This window comes from Thecamonas trahens, assembly GCF_000142905.1.
Source record: "Thecamonas trahens ATCC 50062 unplaced genomic scaffold supercont1.3, whole genome shotgun sequence".
NCBI classification, from domain to species: Eukaryota; order Apusomonadida; family Apusomonadidae; genus Thecamonas; species Thecamonas trahens.
In genome coordinates this window covers 582757-600980 of record NW_013657677.1, presented here as the reverse complement: position 1 = coordinate 600980, position 18224 = coordinate 582757, and the positions used below count along the sequence as shown (strand labels likewise).

Below are 18224 nucleotides of genomic sequence, written 5' to 3'. Positions count from 1 at the left end.
GTGCAAGCCATGTCGCCCGCGGTCGTCGGTCGCAAGCAGCGACACTCCGGCTCCAAGCCCGGCCCGCACCGCTTGGCACCGCCCACGAGCACACGCCTGCAGAAACGCAGTCTCGGCAGACACGCCCCAACTTGGTATTGCGCCTTCTGGTACAACATGCCCCCGACTACACGACGCAGCTCCGCCCATCTCGACACGTTTGGCTACGCGAGGAGTGTGCACCTCACCCATTCGCTCGCCTCTGAGCAATATCAGGTGACACGGTGGTGAGGCAAACGTCTCTGCGGTGAAAAAAAAAATGCGCCGCACTGCCTTCTATTGTGCGGTCATGTCTCGGTCAATCAGCCACAACAAGCACAGCAAATTGACCCCCCCCCCCCCCTTCCCACCGCTTTCCGCATCTGACATCTCACTCGTGTCGCATGCCATGGCCGACGACGGCGACGAGTACCCATCCTGTGATGCTTGTGAGGAAGCTGCTTATGGCGCGCTGTGGGGAGCTTTTGTGGCCGACGCCGCTGGCGCGGTGCTGGAGTTTGCGCCAGCAGAATGGGACCGTAGCGGTGCCCGCCATGCCATGACCCTGCCTGGAGGGGGGAAGAACAACCTGCGTCGCGGACAGGTGACCGACGACTCGGAGATGGCGCTTGCGCTCGGTCTGGCCCTGGCCGAACAGCCTCTTGCCAATCGGGCCAGCTGTTTTCCGGCTAACGCCGTGGCGCTCGCCTACGGCCGATGGAAGGCGAGCAACCCGCCAGACATCGGCAACACTGTGCGCGCGTCCGTCGGCGTCGCCGCGCCGCGTGGGCGGCAAGCTCGGCCGTCCCCATCGATCGTGCCAGTTACGGCGGCGCTGATGGCCAAAACTGCCGCCCGCCGATCAATGGCTTCACTGGGCAACGGCGCGCTCATGCGCGCCATACCGCTCGCAATCTGCTTTGCATTTGCTCCTCTCGCCGTCATCGTCGATGCCGCCGCCTCCGACGCGCGGTTGACCCATCCTAACCTCATCTGCGTTGCTGCCAATGTCGCATACATCGCTGCACTTGCCACGCTCATCGCGTCTGCGTCACATTGTGGGGTCGTAGACCTTGCGGCGCGACAGGCCGCAGCCCGCGAGTCGGCAGAGGCAGCGCTGGCTGAGCTCGCAGCCCAGAGCGAGGGTTCCGACGAACTCGACCTCGTCGCCCATTGGATTGCCAAGGCGCTGGATGACGAGCCCGAGAGCCAGCTTGTCTTTAACGCCAGCGTCCGCCGGCTCGGTGGCCACGTTCGGTGCGGCTTTGTGCTTGCGTTCCGGACTCTGGCGGATCCGGAGCCTGAGTACGTTGCCACGGTGGAGGCTGTTCTCGCGCTCGGCGGCGATACCGATACCAACGCAGCGATTGCCGGCGGTATGGTTGGCGCCCTTGTCGGGCACTGCAGCTTGCCACACGCCATGGTTGCCACCGTCCGCAAGTGTCGGCCCAAGACTCGACCCAAGTGGCTGCACGCGGCACAGGCAGATGGCATGCTGGCATCGCTTACATCCAGTTGGCCCGAAAGGCGCGACAAAAGTCCTTAAAGCCTTCGCGGGACGAGAGTGAGATGCGCGGCGATGCGAGGAGCTGCGCCGGCCGGGCGGTGCCTGAAAGGAACGCCACTGCCTGAGCTTTGTTCAGCCGAATGCCGGTGAGGTACGCCGACGGCGGAAGCTCGGCCTTGACGATTGACACGGCGTCGGCGCCAATGACCACATCGACGTCGGGAATTGGGTCGTCCTCGATACGGAACATGACGTGGCCGACGACGCCGGCCGACGGATCCCAATGCTTGACAAAGTCGCGGAAGCAGGTCGCGATGTTGATGCCATCATCCTCGTCGTCCGAGTATCCATACTCGTAGTCGTCATAGTACGAGTCGTCGCCGTCGCCATCTGGCTGCGCCGCAGTCGCAGGCTCTGCCAGCGCGTTGGCGGTCTCCATGTCGAACGAGTTGAGAAAGGCAAGCGCAAGCGCGTCGGCGCCGACAGCCGAGAGCCCTCCGCCGACAAGCGCCGTTTGCGCCGAGACTCGACCCATGAGCCAGCTCAGCCACGCCATCCGGGTGCCCTTCACCACCACCAGCGGCTTGCCGAGCTGGCCGCGCGCCATCCGCAGACCGGCCGGCGTCACGCCAAGCGTCAGCACCATTCGCGCTGCAGCGAGCTCGATGTCAAAGTGCACACACGACGGCAGCCCGCTCGCGCTGCGGTGTGCTCCGGGCAGCTTGCGCAACGCCTCAAGCAAGACCGGATCCGGCTCGATGTTGGCAAAGATCGGCTTTTCTGTAGGTGCCGGCGGCGACGGCGGTGCCTCGTCCAAGTCCGGCTCCGGCACAGCATCGACGCCGTGTGCACTTGCAAAGAGCGACGGGCCGGTGGCTTCCGGAAGCTCCTCGCTGTCGTCGTCGCCAAAGAGCGTTGAGTAAACCTCGGTTGACTTGGCCTTCGACGGCGGCGAGGTCGACAATGCCGAGCCGCTGCTCTCACTGCCGCCATCGTCGTCGCTCTCGCCGGAGGCTTTCGCGCCTGCAGCGGGCCGCCCGTTGGGGAACAGCAGCGCCTCCTCCTCGTCCGAGTCAGGAAGCGGAGTAGCATGCTCATCGGCCTCATCGCTCTCGTCGTTGTCATCGTCGGACATCTGTAGCGTTCCGCTGGCTGCGGCGCCAGACGGCACAATCTCGGGCTCGGGCTCGGGCTCTGCCTTGGGCTTTGGCTCGGTCAACGAGTCAAAAGCCGACTTTTCCTGCGCCTTGACCTCTTCTGTGTCGGGTATCTTGCGACGTCGCTTCTTCCGCCGCCGCTTGATGACAGTGGTGCCGGGCGACGGGGCATCGGGACCAGCGGCTCCGGCGGCGTCGGCGGCCTCATCCTTACCCTTAACCACGGCGACGGCGACATTGGCCTCGTCGGCGCTTGCGCACCCTGTACTGGCATCGTCAGCGTCCGCGACATCGTTGGTATCGTCATCATCGGCATCGGCATCGGCATCGGCAGCGAGTGAAAAACCGCTCTGCCGTTTTTCGCCGGCAAGGAGGGCAGCCACACGCTCCTTGTCATCGGCCGAGACAACTACATCAGCGGCGGCAGCCTGCGGCTCAGACGGCGCGGCGCGGGTGGCCGCCGACGAGCCTGCCACATCGGCAGACGACGGTAGCGTTGGCAACTTGCCGTGCGGCAAAAGATGAGGAAACTTGAGAAAGGCGGCGTCGCGCTCCTCGCGTGTGATGGCCACGCCGTCGAGCTCGACAAGCGAGGGCAGATTAGCGATGATCTCGGCCCGGTACGACGACTTTTTGGCAAGTCGGTTGCCCGAGAGGTCAAGCATCCGCAGGCGTGGCGCGTCAAACAGGCCCTTCAGCTGCCGCATCTGCGTCAGGTAGTTGTTTGCCAGCGAGAGCACTTCCAGAGCGATACAGTTCTTGAATGAGCCCAGATCATTGATCTTGTGTCCCGACAGATCAGCCTCCACCAGCTTGCGCAGATCCACACGCTATCCACCTGATCAGTACACCTCTTTGCCCCTCCCCCCCCTCGCACACACACACTCTCTCTGTCTCTCTCTCTCTCTCTCCTCTCCCCTCTTCCCACCCAGCCACCACCCACTACATACCTTTCCCAACTTTGCCCCAATCTTGTCCACCGTTAGCTTGGGCATAGTCCCCCTTCCTGTGACAGCTGTGCCAGCAAATGCGGAGAAGTGTGTGTCCCCCTCCCCTGCCCCCTCCGTCCCCCTTCCCCCTCCCTCTTGTCACTCGTGTGACACGACATTGTCGTGTCTGTGCGCTGGGGACAAATGATTGAGACAGAAATGCGCATGAGTGGGGGGGGGGGGGGGGGTAGTAGTGGGAGTGGTTGATATGATGGATAGCATGGATAGCGCATGTGTGGGATGTTTAGGATGGGGGGGGGGGGGGGGGGAGGGGGGGGAAGGGAGGGGGCATGATGTGACCGTGATCTGGCCCAGTACGGGATAAGCAGCACCAAAGCACACAACTTGCACCAAGTCAGATCAGTATCCATCTCCCCCCTCTCCCTCTCCCCATCAACACAATACCAACACTGATGATGTTCTTATTGTGCCATTCTTGATCAGCTGCATGTGGTTGTTCAGCATGCCACAGTTCATCTCCACCCCCCCCCATGCATTCCCCCGCACTGGCACCGCATGAACACGTCAGTCGCGCCCCCTCGGCTCTCCATACCACATGGCGACCCACTCCTCCTCCTCCTCCGCCACAACCACCGATCATGCACTGCCTACGCCGTGGACTACAGTCGGCTGTTGCATGTGGTCTCATCCTTCCTCCTGGTGGGAAGGGCTCACTGCCTGCAGAGACTGCCGTGGCCATGGAAGCTGTCCTTGACGATGTTCGGCTGTGTGAGGCTATGGCCCTCGCTCTTACACATCCCCAGCTTCATGCTGCACACAATACGCAGCTTCCGAGCTTATCATTGCTCTCGCCAGATGCTATTGTCGCGGCTGTCAATGTCCTCGCTGAAGCGCCCTTCAAGCCGCATGTGGTTCATCTCGCCGCTGCTCTCGCATCAGCCTGGCTCCTCGCTCTCGCTGAGCTGCCGGATGATGCTCAGCTCGCCGGCCTTGCCGACCCGCTCTTGGGGCTTCTCTCGCTCGCCGACCGCGTCTCGTCGCGCGTCCGCAGATCGGCCCCGCTTGCTCTCCGCTTCTACGCTGCCGAGCTGACTGCCGCTGTCCACGCCCTCGAGGCGCGTCTGCTTGGCACCGCCGCCCCGGCCCCACTTCTGGACGAGGCACTCTCCGCTGCGCTTGGCCCGAAGGCTGATATTCCGCTAGCACTCAATCAAGTCCTTGCTGCTCCGTCAGCCTGGTATGGTGCTGTCTTGCTCGTCCGCGCCGCCACCCCTTCACTACTGAGCCCCGCGCCGCACGCCGCCGCCGCCGTCCTCGTCGCCCTCGACGCCGCTCGCGCCAACCTTGCCAGTAAGGTCCTCATCAGCACCTGCCAAGCTCTTGCCCTTGCTACCGCTGCCTGCCCGTCTGTCGATCGTGCTGTCGCGCTCGTGGCCGGCTCCAGCGCTTCCGGTGGCCTCCCGCTTGGCCTCGCTGACCTCGCGGTCTACGATGCATGCCATGCTGCGAACCACAACGCAGACGTCTGCTCTGCTGCTTCCGCCGCCATCGCATTTGTTCGTTCCGAGCTCCCGACCCCACGCCCCGCGCTAGCGGCCGCGCTCGCCGACGCTGAATCGCTCAACGCACCCGCCCCCACCGGCAACATCGGATACGCTGCCCAGGTCGAGGCCGCTGCCGCCATCGCTGAACCAGCTTACGCCGACTCGCTTGCCAAGCACCTCGCCGCCCGCGAGCAAGATCTCGAGGTCAAGCTGCAGAAGACCGCCGCCTCGCTCTCGGACGAGGTAGTCCACTCGGCGACGCTCACTCAGGATCTAGCCTCGACCCGTGCCGAACTGGACGAGTACAAGGCCCGCCATGCCGCAGCATGCTCTCGAGTTGAGGAGCTCGAGGCGACTACAACTGGTCTCGCGGCAGAGCTTGCCGAGACTCGTGACGCACTCGCCGCCCAAACTCGTGCCACGCGTGCCGCAGAGCTCCTCCGCACAATGGCCGAGGCCGAGCTTTTGTCGCGTTCTAGCCAGCCCGTCTCGGCGCCGCCGACGCCACCGCGGTCTCCATCGCCGACGCCTCGTCATGAAATCGGCGTCACGCACCTCCAGGCTCTCAATTCGCGACTCGAGCTTCTGCAGGCTGAAAACGCCGAGTTGCTCAAGGCCAACAAGAAGGCGTCGGGCCTCCGTGCTCGCCTCCGTCAGGTCCAGGCAGCCAACGATGAGCTCGAAGATGCCATGGCTGCTACCCGCTCCGACGTTGTCGCCGCCCAAGTCCGCCTCACCTCGCTAGAAAAGGCTCTCACCGGCGAGATGCTAGCCCATGACAACACGCTCGCTTCCCACCTCGCCACCCTTGGCGATCTGCTCCGCACGCTGGACGCGCCGCTTGCCGACTCGCTCTCGGCATCGTCAACGCCACAGCTCGGCTCCAATGCGTCGACGCCATCCGAGGGCGCAGACGTGCTTGACAGGCTGCGTCTTGTCCAGTGGCGCCGCGAGCACGTCATCCAGCAGATCCAGATCCAGGCTCATCAGCTCGAGGACCTCCTTGCCCGCCTCTCCTCGTCGGTTGTCGCGCAGTCGACCTCGATCGACAGCCTCACCTCGCGCCTCGAGCTCGTCGACGCCGCCCGCCGCGAAGCAGACGCCCAGGTCGGCCAGCTCACCGAACACCTCAACGTGGGCCTTGCCCAGGAAGCCTCCCTTCTCGAGGGCAAAGAGGCTGCCGAAAAGGCACTTGATGACCTCCGGTCATCGCTATCTGCCGTCGTTGCCAACCAGGCCGCTGCCACCTCGCTCACCACGTCGCGCTCCTCCGCCTCGTCTGCCTTGCTCACCGCCGCCATCTCCAAAGCATCGGACGTGGCTGCGCAGCTGACTCTCGATGCCGCCTCGACTCATGCCGCTCTCGATGCCCTCACAGTAGCAGACAGCGATGCCACTACCGTCGCGGCATCCTCGCTGGCACTCTCGTCCACCCTTGCCGCGCACGAGCCGCCGGCAGTCCAGGAGTCGCTTGACGAGCTTGATGCCGAGTATCAAGCCGCCCTGGACGCCTTTCGGTCTCTCCAGGACTCGCTCCCAGAAGAGACAGACGTCCGCGACACGCTTGTTGCCCAGTCGGAGCTCCTCGGCAAGCTGGCCCGCCTGGGCGCCGAGCGGCAGGCCGTGCTCGAAACCGCACTCTCCAATGCACTGGCCTCTGTTGCTGCCACCCATGACAGCACCCATGCCGCCACCGAAGACCGCATCGCCGCGCTCGCCGCCCGGATCGAGGCTGCCAGGGCGTCGTCCGCTGATGGCCGCGACGCGCTCCTCGCTTCAAGGCAAGATGCCGCCCGGCTGCTGGAGCACATGTCCATGATGCAAGGGCTTTTGCTCGCCGAGCAGGTCTCAGCGTTCAAGACGCTGCAAGCTCGCGAAGCCGACCTACTCGCCCTCCTCTCATCGGTGGCGGCATCGCCGTCCGAGACCTCGTCTGTGCGCGCAAGCTGGGACGAATACACTTTGTCGCTTGCCGAGTTTGAGGCCCTCGTTTCGGTTCCGGATCTCGAGCCAGCCTTTGCGGTTGTTGCCGAGGCTGAGGCTGAGACTACCGCTGCGCGCGCTGCCCAGCTCTCGGCCTCCTCGGCCTTGCTCGATGTCAAGATTGCCGCACTCCGGGCCGCCGCGGGTGCCCTCGAGAACACCCTCAACGACTCGGCCTCGGCCCTCAATCGCTCGGCCTCGTTTGATGCCGTCTCGTTTGAGTCGGCCCAGGCTGCGCTCCACGCCGAAGCCGACGCTGACGCCCAGCTTGATGCCCTTCGCGCTCAAGCCGAGGCCAATGTTGCGGCAGGAAACGCCGTCGCCAACTTTATTGCGCGCGTTGCGGCCGAGCTGGCCGCTACCGGCTCGCCGCTCGACCGCGCCCTCGCCAACGTTGACGCCGCCCGTGCCTCAGTCAACGCTGCCGCGCTCTCCCAAGCCACCGCTGCCAAGGAGACCGCCAACGACGCTGTTGCAGCCATGCTCCAGCAACTCTCCGGCGCGACGTCCAAGGGTGTCAAGGCCCGCATCCGGCTGGAGACCTCACTCGCTACGTCGCGCGCCGAGGCTACCGCTGCGGCCTCGCGCTCCGCTGCTGCTGCCAAGCTTGCACTTCTTGACCGCCTCGCTGCCGCCCTCACCGACGCTGCCCCAACCTCTGAAGCTGCTGTCGAGGCTGTCATTGCCGACTTTCGCGCCGAGCACGTTGCTCGGGCGAGCGAAGCCGACGAGACTGCAACCCAGCTGGCAGCCGCCGCGCTGGCGGACCACCAGGCACGACTCAAGACCATCGACGACCCGCAGCTCTTTGATGCCACAATGGCCGAGATTGCCGCGCTCAAGACCCGGGCCTCGCATGCTCACTTTGAGCGACTCGACGAGCTCCACACCCATGTTGCGCTCATCGAGTCGGCGTCGGTCGCCAACGTCCTTGCCCGCGCCGACGCTGTCCAAGCCGCCACTGCCAAACTCCTCGCCGAGTCTGCCGCCGCCACAGAGCGGTCCGAGCTCGATCTTCGCACCCAGCTCCAATCCAAGCTCACGGGCATCATGGCCGAGCTGGAGACCAAGAAGCTATCCGAGCGCCGACAGGGCCAGCTGCTGGCTGCCATGGCCGAGGCCAAGGCGCGGTCCGTGGCCGAGATCGATGCTCTCCACCACGCCCATCAGCGTTGCGCTGCCGCCGCCGAGGCTCTCTTAGCATCGTCCTGCACCGCCGCCGTCGCCCAGTCCTCGCCGCTCCCGCAGTACACGCGGAGTCTGGCGTCGGCGCTTCGTGACGCCGCCACCGACGTGGGCGGCGAAGCCCGCAAGCTCCGCGACTCGCTCACCAAGACGCGCCTCGATAGCGCGAGCGTCCGCAGCGTCCTCCACGCCGTCGAGGAGCTCTCGGAGCGGTATGAGGCCGAGCTCGATCGCATCCACGACGCCGGTCATGATCAGCTCGCCGCCGAGCTCTCGGCCTCGCAAAAGGCCACGTCTGCCAAGGTCTCGCACATTGCCAACAAGCTCCGTGCAGCTCGCGAGGCCGCCATGGACCGCGGCGCGCGCAATCTCGACATGCTCAAGCTGCAGCTCGCCGCTGGTCCGTCCGCCTCTCGCTCACCGCGCGGCGTGGCGCTTGCCGCCGACGCCACCGAAGAGCTCGCCGGTCAGCTCGGCGAAGTCCAGGACGAGCTCTCGCGGGTCCGCCACGAGGCCAACGAGTCGCAATTCCAGCTCCACCGACTGCACGCACTCACCACGGCGCAGCTGCGGAGCATGGCTGACGACGACGGAGACGCGCCGTCGCCAAATGGTACCGAGCCTGACTACTTTGCCTACACCATTGGCGCAAGTCTTGCCCAGGCGCTTGCCGATGCCGACGCACGGATGGCGAGGCTGGCACTCGCACACAAGGCGGAAAAGTCGGTTCTCGAGGCCCGGCTTGCCGATGCTGGATCTGACGGTGAAGCGCGCGCTGTAGAGGCCGCGCTCGAGGACAAGGCAATCATCCACGATGCGGTCCACGCCGCCCATGTTATTGTCCGGCGCGCCATTGTCGATGCGCAGGGCGTGCCGCCCACCCAGGCAGCACGTGCTCTCCGTGAGGCGCGCGGCCGCCTCGCCGACATCTACGCCGCCAAGGCCGAGGCATACACGACAGGCATGACCGCGACGCTGGCCGGCGTTCAGGCCGAACTGGCTGTGGCCGAGCCGGGCTCGGCCCGGGCCAAGGTCCTTACCCAGCGGGTTGATGACCTTCAGCGCGAAGCGAATGTCTGGCACCGCGCCGCCGAGACCGGCAGGACTGCCGCCGACGGACAGCTTGGTCGGTTGCTCGAGTTTATGATGGAGGCCGAGGCGGCACAGGACGACGCGGAGCGAGTAGCCGCCGACTCGGTCGTTCGACGGGTGGCGCAGCGCGAGCGGTCGGCGTCGCGCGAGACCGAGGCCCTGCTCCGGGCCATGCCCGGCTCGCAGAGCGACGGTCCGGCGGCAGCGCGGACAGTGGCGCATCTTCGCCAGCGCCAGACCCGCAGCAACTCGATCCACTCTGCGCACCTGGCCGCTGTTCGTGAGCGGCTCGACGAGCTCAAAACTGTGCAGCCATCGCCCAACCTCAACGAATCGCGGAGGATGTTTGCCGAGACGCAGCGCGCGCTGCATCAGATGGTGGCGCTCGCCGACGAGCACGCCATTGAGCAGGATGCCCGCATCGCGTCGTTGGTGGACCAGCTCGCGCTGGCCACCAAGGAGCGTGCGGTGCTAGCCGCCGACGCGCGCGAGCTCCGGGAGTCGCGGACCCAGCTCGCAGCCCAGGTCTCGCGGCTCTCTGCGCTCCACGAGGCTGACCTCAAGGCGCAGGCCTCGTCGCTCGACGCGCTGCTGACCGAAATGACGTCTGCGTCGGGTGTCGCGCCGACCGCCGGTCCCCGGTTTGAGGACATGGCAGCGGAAGCGCCGTGGCAGGCCCGGACTCGGGCACAGCCGCAGGCTCAGGCGCAAGAGAACCACACCCAGCCTGATGATGACACCCCGCTTGTGGCGACTCTTGCGCCGGCGTCTGTCGTCGCTGCCCCCGCTCCTGCGCTCCCCGCGGCTTCGCTTGACGACGTCCTTGGCGTGCTAGGGGACCACTACGAGGCGCTGCGAGAGGCTAACGCGCTTTCGACGAGTGCCATGCTCGCTGACATTGCGACGCATGCGGCACAGGCTGGCGCCGGGCCGGTGCAGGCTCAGGTGTGTGCTGAGCTCAGCCGAGCAGCCGAGGCAGCTGGCGCCGAACGCGACAGCGTGCTTGTGGCCAAGATCGAGTTTTTGGCGCGGGCCAAGGCTGAAGCCGGAGTGTGGGCGGCGGCGAGCGGTGCGCCGCTCTCGGATCTGGGTGCTCTCCTGACTGCGGCGAGCCAGCGAGTTCAGGGCGAGTTCGAGGCAACATCTGCTGAGGTGGCACGGGCGGCCGACGCCGAAATTGCGGCGCTCTCGCGCCAGCTGCTCGAGGTGACTAAGCCTGCGCAGCAGGCCAAGCTGATGGCCAAGCTCGAGGGTGCGCGCGAGGCCAAGGCTGCTTCGCTGGCGAGCCTCGATGCGAGCAACGACGTTGCTGCCGACGTGCTCTCGGACATGCTTGCCGAACACCGTGCTGCGATGGTGCCTGCCGAGGTTGCTGTGAAGATGGGTGTGCCAGCGCCAGATGCGGCCGAGACTCGGGCCCGCGTGGCTGCGCTGCGCGAGGCGCTGGCTGCTTGTGAATCGAGCGGTCGAGCCGACTTGGCCGAGACCCGGCGGATTGTGCTCGAGGCCGAGGAGGTGGCGCGGGCCCATGATCATGGGCTGGTGGCGCGGGCGTCGGCGGTCGAGCACGCCGTGGCTCGGCTCAAGGGTGCCGAGCTGGAGGCCGGCATGGAGGCTGCCGCCGAATGGCGGCAGGCTGCGCACGCCACATCGATCGACATGGTCAAGACGCTGCGCGACGAGCTGGCGGCGAGCAAGGCAGCACTTGCGGAGCTCGAGGTCCGGACCCAGACAACCTCGCAGTCACTGCTCAACACCAGACGCGAGCTTGATGAAGAACAGAGTCAGCTGAACCAATCCCGGAAGACGTTGGACGAGACGAACCAAGTGCTACAGGCTACTCAAGATGCGTTGGCCATGCTTGACAGCACGCTAGCGGAGCAGGCGAGCAGCGCTTTGGCCGACCTCAATGCTGCATTGGCGAATGCTGGCCTCGACGAGGCGCGCGCCGCGGGATCTTCGGCACTGTTTGAGGTATCTAGCCGACCCGAGAGCTCGAGCGCCGCTGTGGCCGACGCGCGGCGGCTGAGCAAGTCCGGCACGAGCGTGGCTGACACGTTTGCGACGCTGGAGGCCGGCCTGGCACGGAGCACGGAGGCTATTGCGAGCCTCTCGGAAGCGCTGCGAACGAGCGAATCGGGGCTTGACACTAGTCGGGCGCGCTGCCTTGCGCTGTTGGGCGAGCGCGATGCGGCGCTTGACGCGGTCGATGACCTTGCGGCCATGCTTCGGTGGTATGCGGCCGAGGCTGTTGACGCCGGAAGGTCGCGGGTGGGCATGCTCGATGAGCTGCGGGTAGCAGTGAGCAACGCTGACGGCGTGGCCAACAACGATGTGGCGGTCAACAAGACCGAGACCGAGCTCTGTCGCAAGGCTCACGGCGTCACCTCCTGGCTCCGCGAGCCGCTGCTGCCTGTGCCGTTCGAGGCTGCGCTGGCGTCGACGATCCGGCTGCTAGAAAGCCAAGCCGAGGTGCTGGGTCGGTTGGCAGAGGTCGAGTCTAGCGTCGGCGAGAGCTTGGATGTGGCAGATACAACGCTGCTGGTGCCAGCGGGTGGGGCGAAGGCGGTGGCTGAAAGCCTGGTGGCAGCCAGGGTCGTCGCGGAAGCGCTGTCCAACTCGCCGACACCCGCACAGGCAATCGATGCGCTCGATGAGGTGGAGGCCAAGGCTGGACAGACCGAGGGCGGGCGACAGGTAGTTGCAATGCTGCGCCACCTTGTTTCCGGCCAACGCGCGCTGGCGCCGCAAGCGTACGTGCGGCGGTGGGCATACCAACTCGCGCGAAGCCGCGCCGATAGCGCACGGGTCTCCCGCGTGCTCGACAAGGTGCATGCTGTGGGCGGCGGCGAGCGCGGGCTGCGGCTTGCGCGGACTCTCCTCGGCGTGCCTCCCGAGGTAACCGAGGCCGAGACAAGCCGGCAGACCGAGGCGATGCACGAGGCCAACAGTGTGTGCAAGCACGTGTCGGAACAGGCTCACAGTGTGATGGCCGGGCTCGAGGCGGCAGGCGACGAGGGCGCGGCTGCTGTCCGCGAGGTGATCCGCGAGCACGATGCGGCTGCGGCGGAGCGGCTTGACTTGCTTGCGCACCTGCAAGCTGTGCTCCGATCCGAGATCGAGGCCGAGGATCTCGGGCAGGGTCACGACGCGGACGACCACTCGGACGTGGAAGACAACGTCGTTGCGGTGCGGAGCGGCGACGGTCAGCTAGTTCCGCTCACCGTGAGCGCGGCGACCGTGGACGAGGTCGAGCCCGCGGCGATGATGCTGCGGCGGCGGCTGCGGGGGCTTGCGCACGAGCCAGGTCACAGCGTCGAATCAGCGGTGGAGGAGGTGGACGCAGTGTTTGAAGGCCTCCCGTCAGAGCATCCCGCCGTGCTAGGCGCCAAGCTCGAGAGCGTGCGCGTTTACCACGCGCAGCGGCGAGCGGCCAACGCCACTGCGCTGCTCCAGGCGTCGCAGCAGCTTGCCAAAGCGCAGTCGAGCGTCCGGCTCGACGGCACGGTCTCGCCGGGCCTCATGCGGACGGTGAAGAACGCCAAGGCGGCACTGCAGCGCGAGTTGAAGCGGGCCCAGACCGAGACGGCGCTGCTGCAGGAGATCGAGGCAGAGACCAAGGCCAGCATCGCATCCGAGTCGCTGCGGGTGGTGAGCAAGGAGGAGGAGGCGCTCGGGCCGGATGAGCTGCAGCAGCTGGTTGGCTCGCTCAAGTCCCGGGTCCGCCGGCTGGCGCGGCTGGAAGAAGTGCAGGTGAGCAACCAGAACGCAAGCGGTGAGGTGGTCTCGGCCGTCTCGGCCCTGCTCCTTGACGAGATGGATGCGACCCGGCGGCTGCAGCACGAGAAGCAGATGATGGAGGAGGAAGCGGCGGCGGCGGAAGAAGACAAGGCGCAGCTGGCGCACTCGCTGTATGCAGCACAGAACGAGCTGGCGTCGTTCAAGGCCTCGGCCGAGCACCGCAAGGCCATTGCGGTCATGGAGTCGCGGCTGGAGGAACTCGAGGCAGCGGCGGCGGAGGATCCGGACAACGCCGAGCTGCAGGCGGCGCTGGCCGCGCTCCGCGACGAGCTGGCAGCCAAGGAGGCCGAGTACGAGTTGGAGCTTGCGCTAGCCAAGGAAATCGAGGCCGGCTTCCTCGCCGTCAAGCAGAAGATCCACGTGACCGGCCGGAAGGAACGCGCCGCGCTCGAGAACGAGCGCGCGCAGTCTGCCGCCATGTACGACGAGCTGCTGGTAGAGGTCGAGGATCTCGAGGCCAAGGTTGTTGCACTCGACGCCGAAAACTCAACGCTCAAGCGCAAGCTCTTCCAGCAGGGCCGCCGGCTCTCGACCTCGTCAGGCTCGGTGGCCAACGAGGAGTCGCGCCTGGCGGTCATCGCCGCCGCGCGGGCCGCCCGCGAGAAGCAGGTCTCGCTCAAGGCCAAGGTCACCGAGCTCGAGTCAATGCTGCGGGTGAAAAGCGCGATGAAGCCGCGCGCGGCGGCGGCGAGGAGCCTCAACGCTACCCCGTGAGGCTGTGGCAATGAATGCGTATGTGCGCACGTGGTCGTGGGTGACGGTTGTGCACCAATTACAATTTTTTTGCCATTGGTCGCACCCAAATCATACAACTCCCCCCGCAGCTGCTGATCTCGCTGGCCGACCTCGTGGTTGGGCGACTCGCCACCGGTCTCTCCGCGCTTGGATTCGTACGTCGACGAGGAGAGCATGAGCAAGAGAGGAAAGGGAGGACGAAGAGAGAGAGAAGCGAGTGTGTTGGGCGGGGAGGGGATAGGGATGGACATAGCTATAGTTCATGGTATCCCCCCCCCAGTGTAGGCCATGCCAGACGAGCTACTCTTCCCCGTACCATGCATGACCACTCCCCCCAGCTCGGAAGCCGACCTTGGGGCCGTTGCCATTTTTTCGCCTGAACGAGGAAGGCACCACCATGACCTTCCGACAAGGTGTTCCTTGCGGCAAGCGAGGAGGGATGGGAGGGGGGAAGGAGTGGTGGGGAGAGAGGGTGGAGGAGGGGTGGTGGAGGAGGAGGAGGAGGAGGAAATGAGAGGGTGTGGCAGCGTGGGGGCGACGGGGGCTAGGGTCGCTGCGGGGGGCAAGAGTGGCTGGCTGGCTGGCTGGCTGGCTGGCTTGGCTGGCTGGCTCGGGCAAAGGGACTCGCTCGGGCAAAACGGAAGATGGTTCACTAACAAGCGAGGGTATGGAGGGAATAGACATGTCGAGTAACGCGGAAGCGCTTGTGCTGCTCAATGAGCACGCGCAGGGTATGCTGACGAGGGTGTACAACCTCAAGACGACGTTCAACTCGGACCGTGCGCCCGAGGCCATGCGCGAGCCGGCGCTGAAGAAGATGCACGCGGCGATCGAGAAGCACTTTCCGTCTGTCCCGCCCAACTTTGAGAGCATGCCCGGGTACGACCTTGTCGACCGCAACGCGCAGCAGTACGAGGCCGAGCTCCAGGAGTACTACTTTGTGTTCCAGGAGTGCCTCGAGTTCAAGGAGGTGGCGTACAAGGTGCTTGCGGACATGTCGACGTCGACGCGGACGTTGGACATGAGCATCAACCCGCGCCAAATGACCGAGTACCTCGATCTGATGGTGGCGTACGCGCAGCTGCAGATGCTTGTGGCGTCGGTTGCGGAGCGCCGGATTGTGGTCGGCTTTTACGCCCGTGCGTACTTTCGGATGAAACTCAAGGAGGAGGAGCACTACTCGGGCATTTGCACGTACCTGCAGGAGTACTCTGAGCCGCGCGAGCGGCTCATCGAGGAGTTTGCGTCGATCTCGTCGCTGGTCGGCTCGGCGCTGACCACGCTGCAGATGCCGTACATGAAGCTGCTCTCGACAGCGCAGCTCCGCGACGACGGCGACATCTCGATTGTGTCACACGCCGGGGCGGCTGCGGTGGTGCCGGCCAACGGGCCCATCTACACTGCGGCGCGCAACATGGAAAAGTACACCATGTGGATCCTGTTTGGCACCCTCCTTTGTCCGAACGAGCTGGCGTCGGCCAACCTGTTTGGCCTCCTCAAGACGGCTCTTTCGTACGTCTCGATGCTCCCTGTCCACCGCGACGTGCTTGTTGTCATCCACAACGAGTTCCAGCAGGTCTTTGCCTCGTTCAACGGCTCGGCCATCAACCTGACCAAGCAGAAGAAGTTTGTGGTCGAGACGTCGACGACGTTTACCCAGACCGCCGGAGCGACGCACCGCGAGCGGCGGCAGTGGCTGCGGCAGGCGCTGGCCTCGCTGTACTCGATGTGTGCGGGCGAGCCGGGCCTTCTCGGCCCAAAGCTCCCGATGGTGCTGGCGGCGTGCGCTCTGGCCACCGACGAGATCAAGTTCTACGTCCACCACCACGGCCGCGAGGAGCTTCCTCCGAACAAGTCCAAGGCCAAGCACAACGCGGCCGAGTTTGAGGACCCGACGGTGCCGACAATTGTGTACTACGTCGATGCGTTTGTTGACCTGCTCGAAAAGTACGAGGACGATATCCTGGCGTACCATGTCAAGTACCTGCAAACGACCGACGTCAACGGTCTGCAGCATGCACTCAACGCGTTCTCGGCCGAGTGCGGGCTCGACCAGGAGCCGCTCGACGTGTTTGAAGACATCATTTCCGCGTGCGAGAACGCGTCGGCCGGTAACCGCGCGCTGATGGAGACCATCTCGCTCAACTGGATGCGGCTGCAGGTCATCTATTGCTCGCAGCAGGCGCCGTTCCAGCCGACCAACGTCGCGTTCAAGAACCTTGCCGCGAGGCTCAACCTCATTTCGCAGCACGCCGAGGTGGTGGGCAACTTCAAGTCGACGGTCCTCAAGCACGCCTCGCTCGACATGCTCTTCTGGCACCGCCCAACCTTCCTCGCCATGTTCCAAGGCGCGGTCGGCTCGCCGACGCCGCTGGCCATGCACTCGATGGCCATGGCCAAGGTCTGCGACACCTTTGCCTACCGGACCTCGCGCTTCCTGCCTGAGGAGCGGGTCCACATCGGCTCGCAGGGCATCGAGCTCGCCACCCAGGTCTTCTCGGCCATGGCCAAGCAAATCACCAACATGTGCCAGCGGGTCGGCGAGTCGATCCTCTCGCTCAAGTCGCAGCTCGCGCCAGTCGAGGCCTTTAAGCTCTTCCAGGCCCAGCGCGACGCTGCGGCGGCCGGGACGGCGGTCAACCCGAGCGCCGGCGGTGCGCTTCCGGGCACCGAGTCGATTCCGGCCAACCGCAATGCGGTTGCGCGCATGTCCGAGGCGCTTGTCATCCTCCGCTACCTCTGCATGGCCTTTGGCGAGCACGAGGCCGTCCGCGTTTTTGACTCGGTCATTGTTCCTCGTGAAATCCTTGTCCGTGCCATCAAGGACGTCTTCTCAGCGCTTGTCCTCAAGCTCTGCCGCTCCGAATCGGGCATGATTGCCCGCCCCTCGCAGCTCCTCTCGCGGCTCCAAGCGTACCTGCACGGCTTCTCCCTTGTCGAGCGGTACATCGACGTGAACGTGCAGGAGCTCATCCGCACGGTCATGGTCCACCACTCGTTCTCGACGACACTCGAGCAGCAAAAGTCCGGAGTCGAGGCCGAGCCGCAGGCCATGGTCATGGTCGACTTTGTCGCCAAGTGGTACACCGAGTTTGTCCTCCGCAAGGTTGTCGACGGCGTCTGCTTCTCGCCGCTCAACGGGTCGTTCATTACCCCACCGGTTGCCGGGCGGACCGGCCCGTTTGCGCAGCACTTTCTCTCCGAGCCCGAGATCCGCGCCCTCGTCACCCTCCTCGGCCCGTACGGTGTCGACGTCATGGACCACCATCTTGTCAACGGCATCGGCCGGCACATTGTGCTGATGAAGAAGATCCTCGCCGCCAACCGCTCGTACACAGAGGAGCTCGTCACCAACTACCACGCCGAAGACCCCGCCGCCGAGACCATCGCCAAGTTCCAGTCGCTGCCGCAGCTGACCTCGTCGGTCGTCGCCATCGGCAACATCACCTTCCTCCGCAACATGCTGCGCAAGGCGCTGCGCGAGGCCGTCCGCGACGCCACCCCGTTCATCGCCTCGGTCGTCGAGTCGACCGTCCGCCAGTACGCCATCAACTACGAGCGCGAGCCCAAGCTGCTAGGCATGGACCAGCTCGCCAAGTACTGCGGCTCAGACCGCGACCCGGACCACCTGCTCCTCGGCGTGTGCGCACAGGTGACCAAGGTCCAGGAGGACGTCCAACTCTGGGCCCGCCTCCCCTTTGTCCTCGCCGCCTGCTTCTCCTGCACCGCGGTGTGGGGCCAGCCTTCGGCCCGCTACGACCCCGACCTCGAGGCCGCCCCGCTCGGTGGCCACGCCTTTGCCCAGGCCGCCGCCCTCCTCATCTCTGCATTCACCATTACCCTCGAGGCCATGCGCGACCTCCGCCCGGGCTCTATCACCCGCGGCGCCGTCGTCTCGTCGCGCCTCTTTGTCGAGGTCTCCTCCGTCATCATCCTCCGCCTCTTCAAGGTCGAGGGCAAGGCCGCGAACCCGCAGATCCCCTCGCTCCTCGTCGCCCTCGACAAGTTTGTCCAGGCCTCGGAGTTTATCTCGCAAGAGACCGCAGACGTCTTTGTCCCGTATGCCGCCACCCGCTCAGCCTACCGCACTCTCTACCAGCCGCCCGAGGAGCCGCCCAAGCGCATCAACTTTGAGATCACTGGCGATGTTCCTGTTGATCTTGATGCCATCTGATCCCCTCATACCCTACCCTCTCAATGTACAAAAGTTGAACCTCGGCGCCGTGACCACGATTGTGCGTGTGTGGTGAGG

General features: G+C 65.3%; 4 protein-coding genes across 4 annotated transcripts; 3 read left to right on the top strand and 1 right to left on the bottom strand.

The window, feature by feature from the left end:
• Positions 1 to 427: 427 nt before the first annotated feature.
• Positions 428 to 1748, top strand: AMSG_00838 (ADP-ribosyl-[dinitrogen reductase] hydrolase; the record flags this gene model as incomplete). Its single annotated transcript, XM_013907104.1, has 2 exons — positions 428 to 1183; positions 1249 to 1748. The coding sequence occupies 2 exons, from the start codon at positions 428 to 430 to the stop codon at positions 1321 to 1323; spliced, it is 831 nt and encodes a 276-aa protein (XP_013762558.1). The 3' UTR covers positions 1324 to 1748.
• On the bottom strand, positions 1415 to 3677 carry AMSG_00837 (uncharacterized protein; the record flags this gene model as incomplete). Its single annotated transcript, XM_013907103.1, has 2 exons — positions 1415 to 3512; positions 3633 to 3677. 2 exons carry the CDS (start codon positions 3675 to 3677, stop codon positions 1524 to 1526), a joined length of 2034 nt encoding a protein of 677 aa, XP_013762557.1. The 3' UTR covers positions 1415 to 1523.
• A 692-nt stretch (positions 3678 to 4369) lies between these two features.
• On the top strand, positions 4370 to 14080 carry AMSG_00836 (uncharacterized protein; the record flags this gene model as incomplete). Its single annotated transcript, XM_013907102.1, has 1 exon — positions 4370 to 14080. One exon carries the CDS (start codon positions 4370 to 4372, stop codon positions 13949 to 13951), a length of 9582 nt encoding a protein of 3193 aa, XP_013762556.1. The 3' UTR covers positions 13952 to 14080.
• A 27-nt stretch (positions 14081 to 14107) lies between these two features.
• On the top strand, positions 14108 to 18179 carry AMSG_00835 (uncharacterized protein). Its single transcript, XM_013907101.1, has 2 exons — positions 14108 to 14127; positions 14653 to 18179. The coding sequence occupies exon 2, from the start codon at positions 14655 to 14657 to the stop codon at positions 18144 to 18146; it is 3492 nt and encodes a 1163-aa protein (XP_013762555.1). The 5' UTR covers positions 14108 to 14127; positions 14653 to 14654; the 3' UTR covers positions 18147 to 18179.
• Positions 18180 to 18224: the final 45 nt, after the last annotated feature.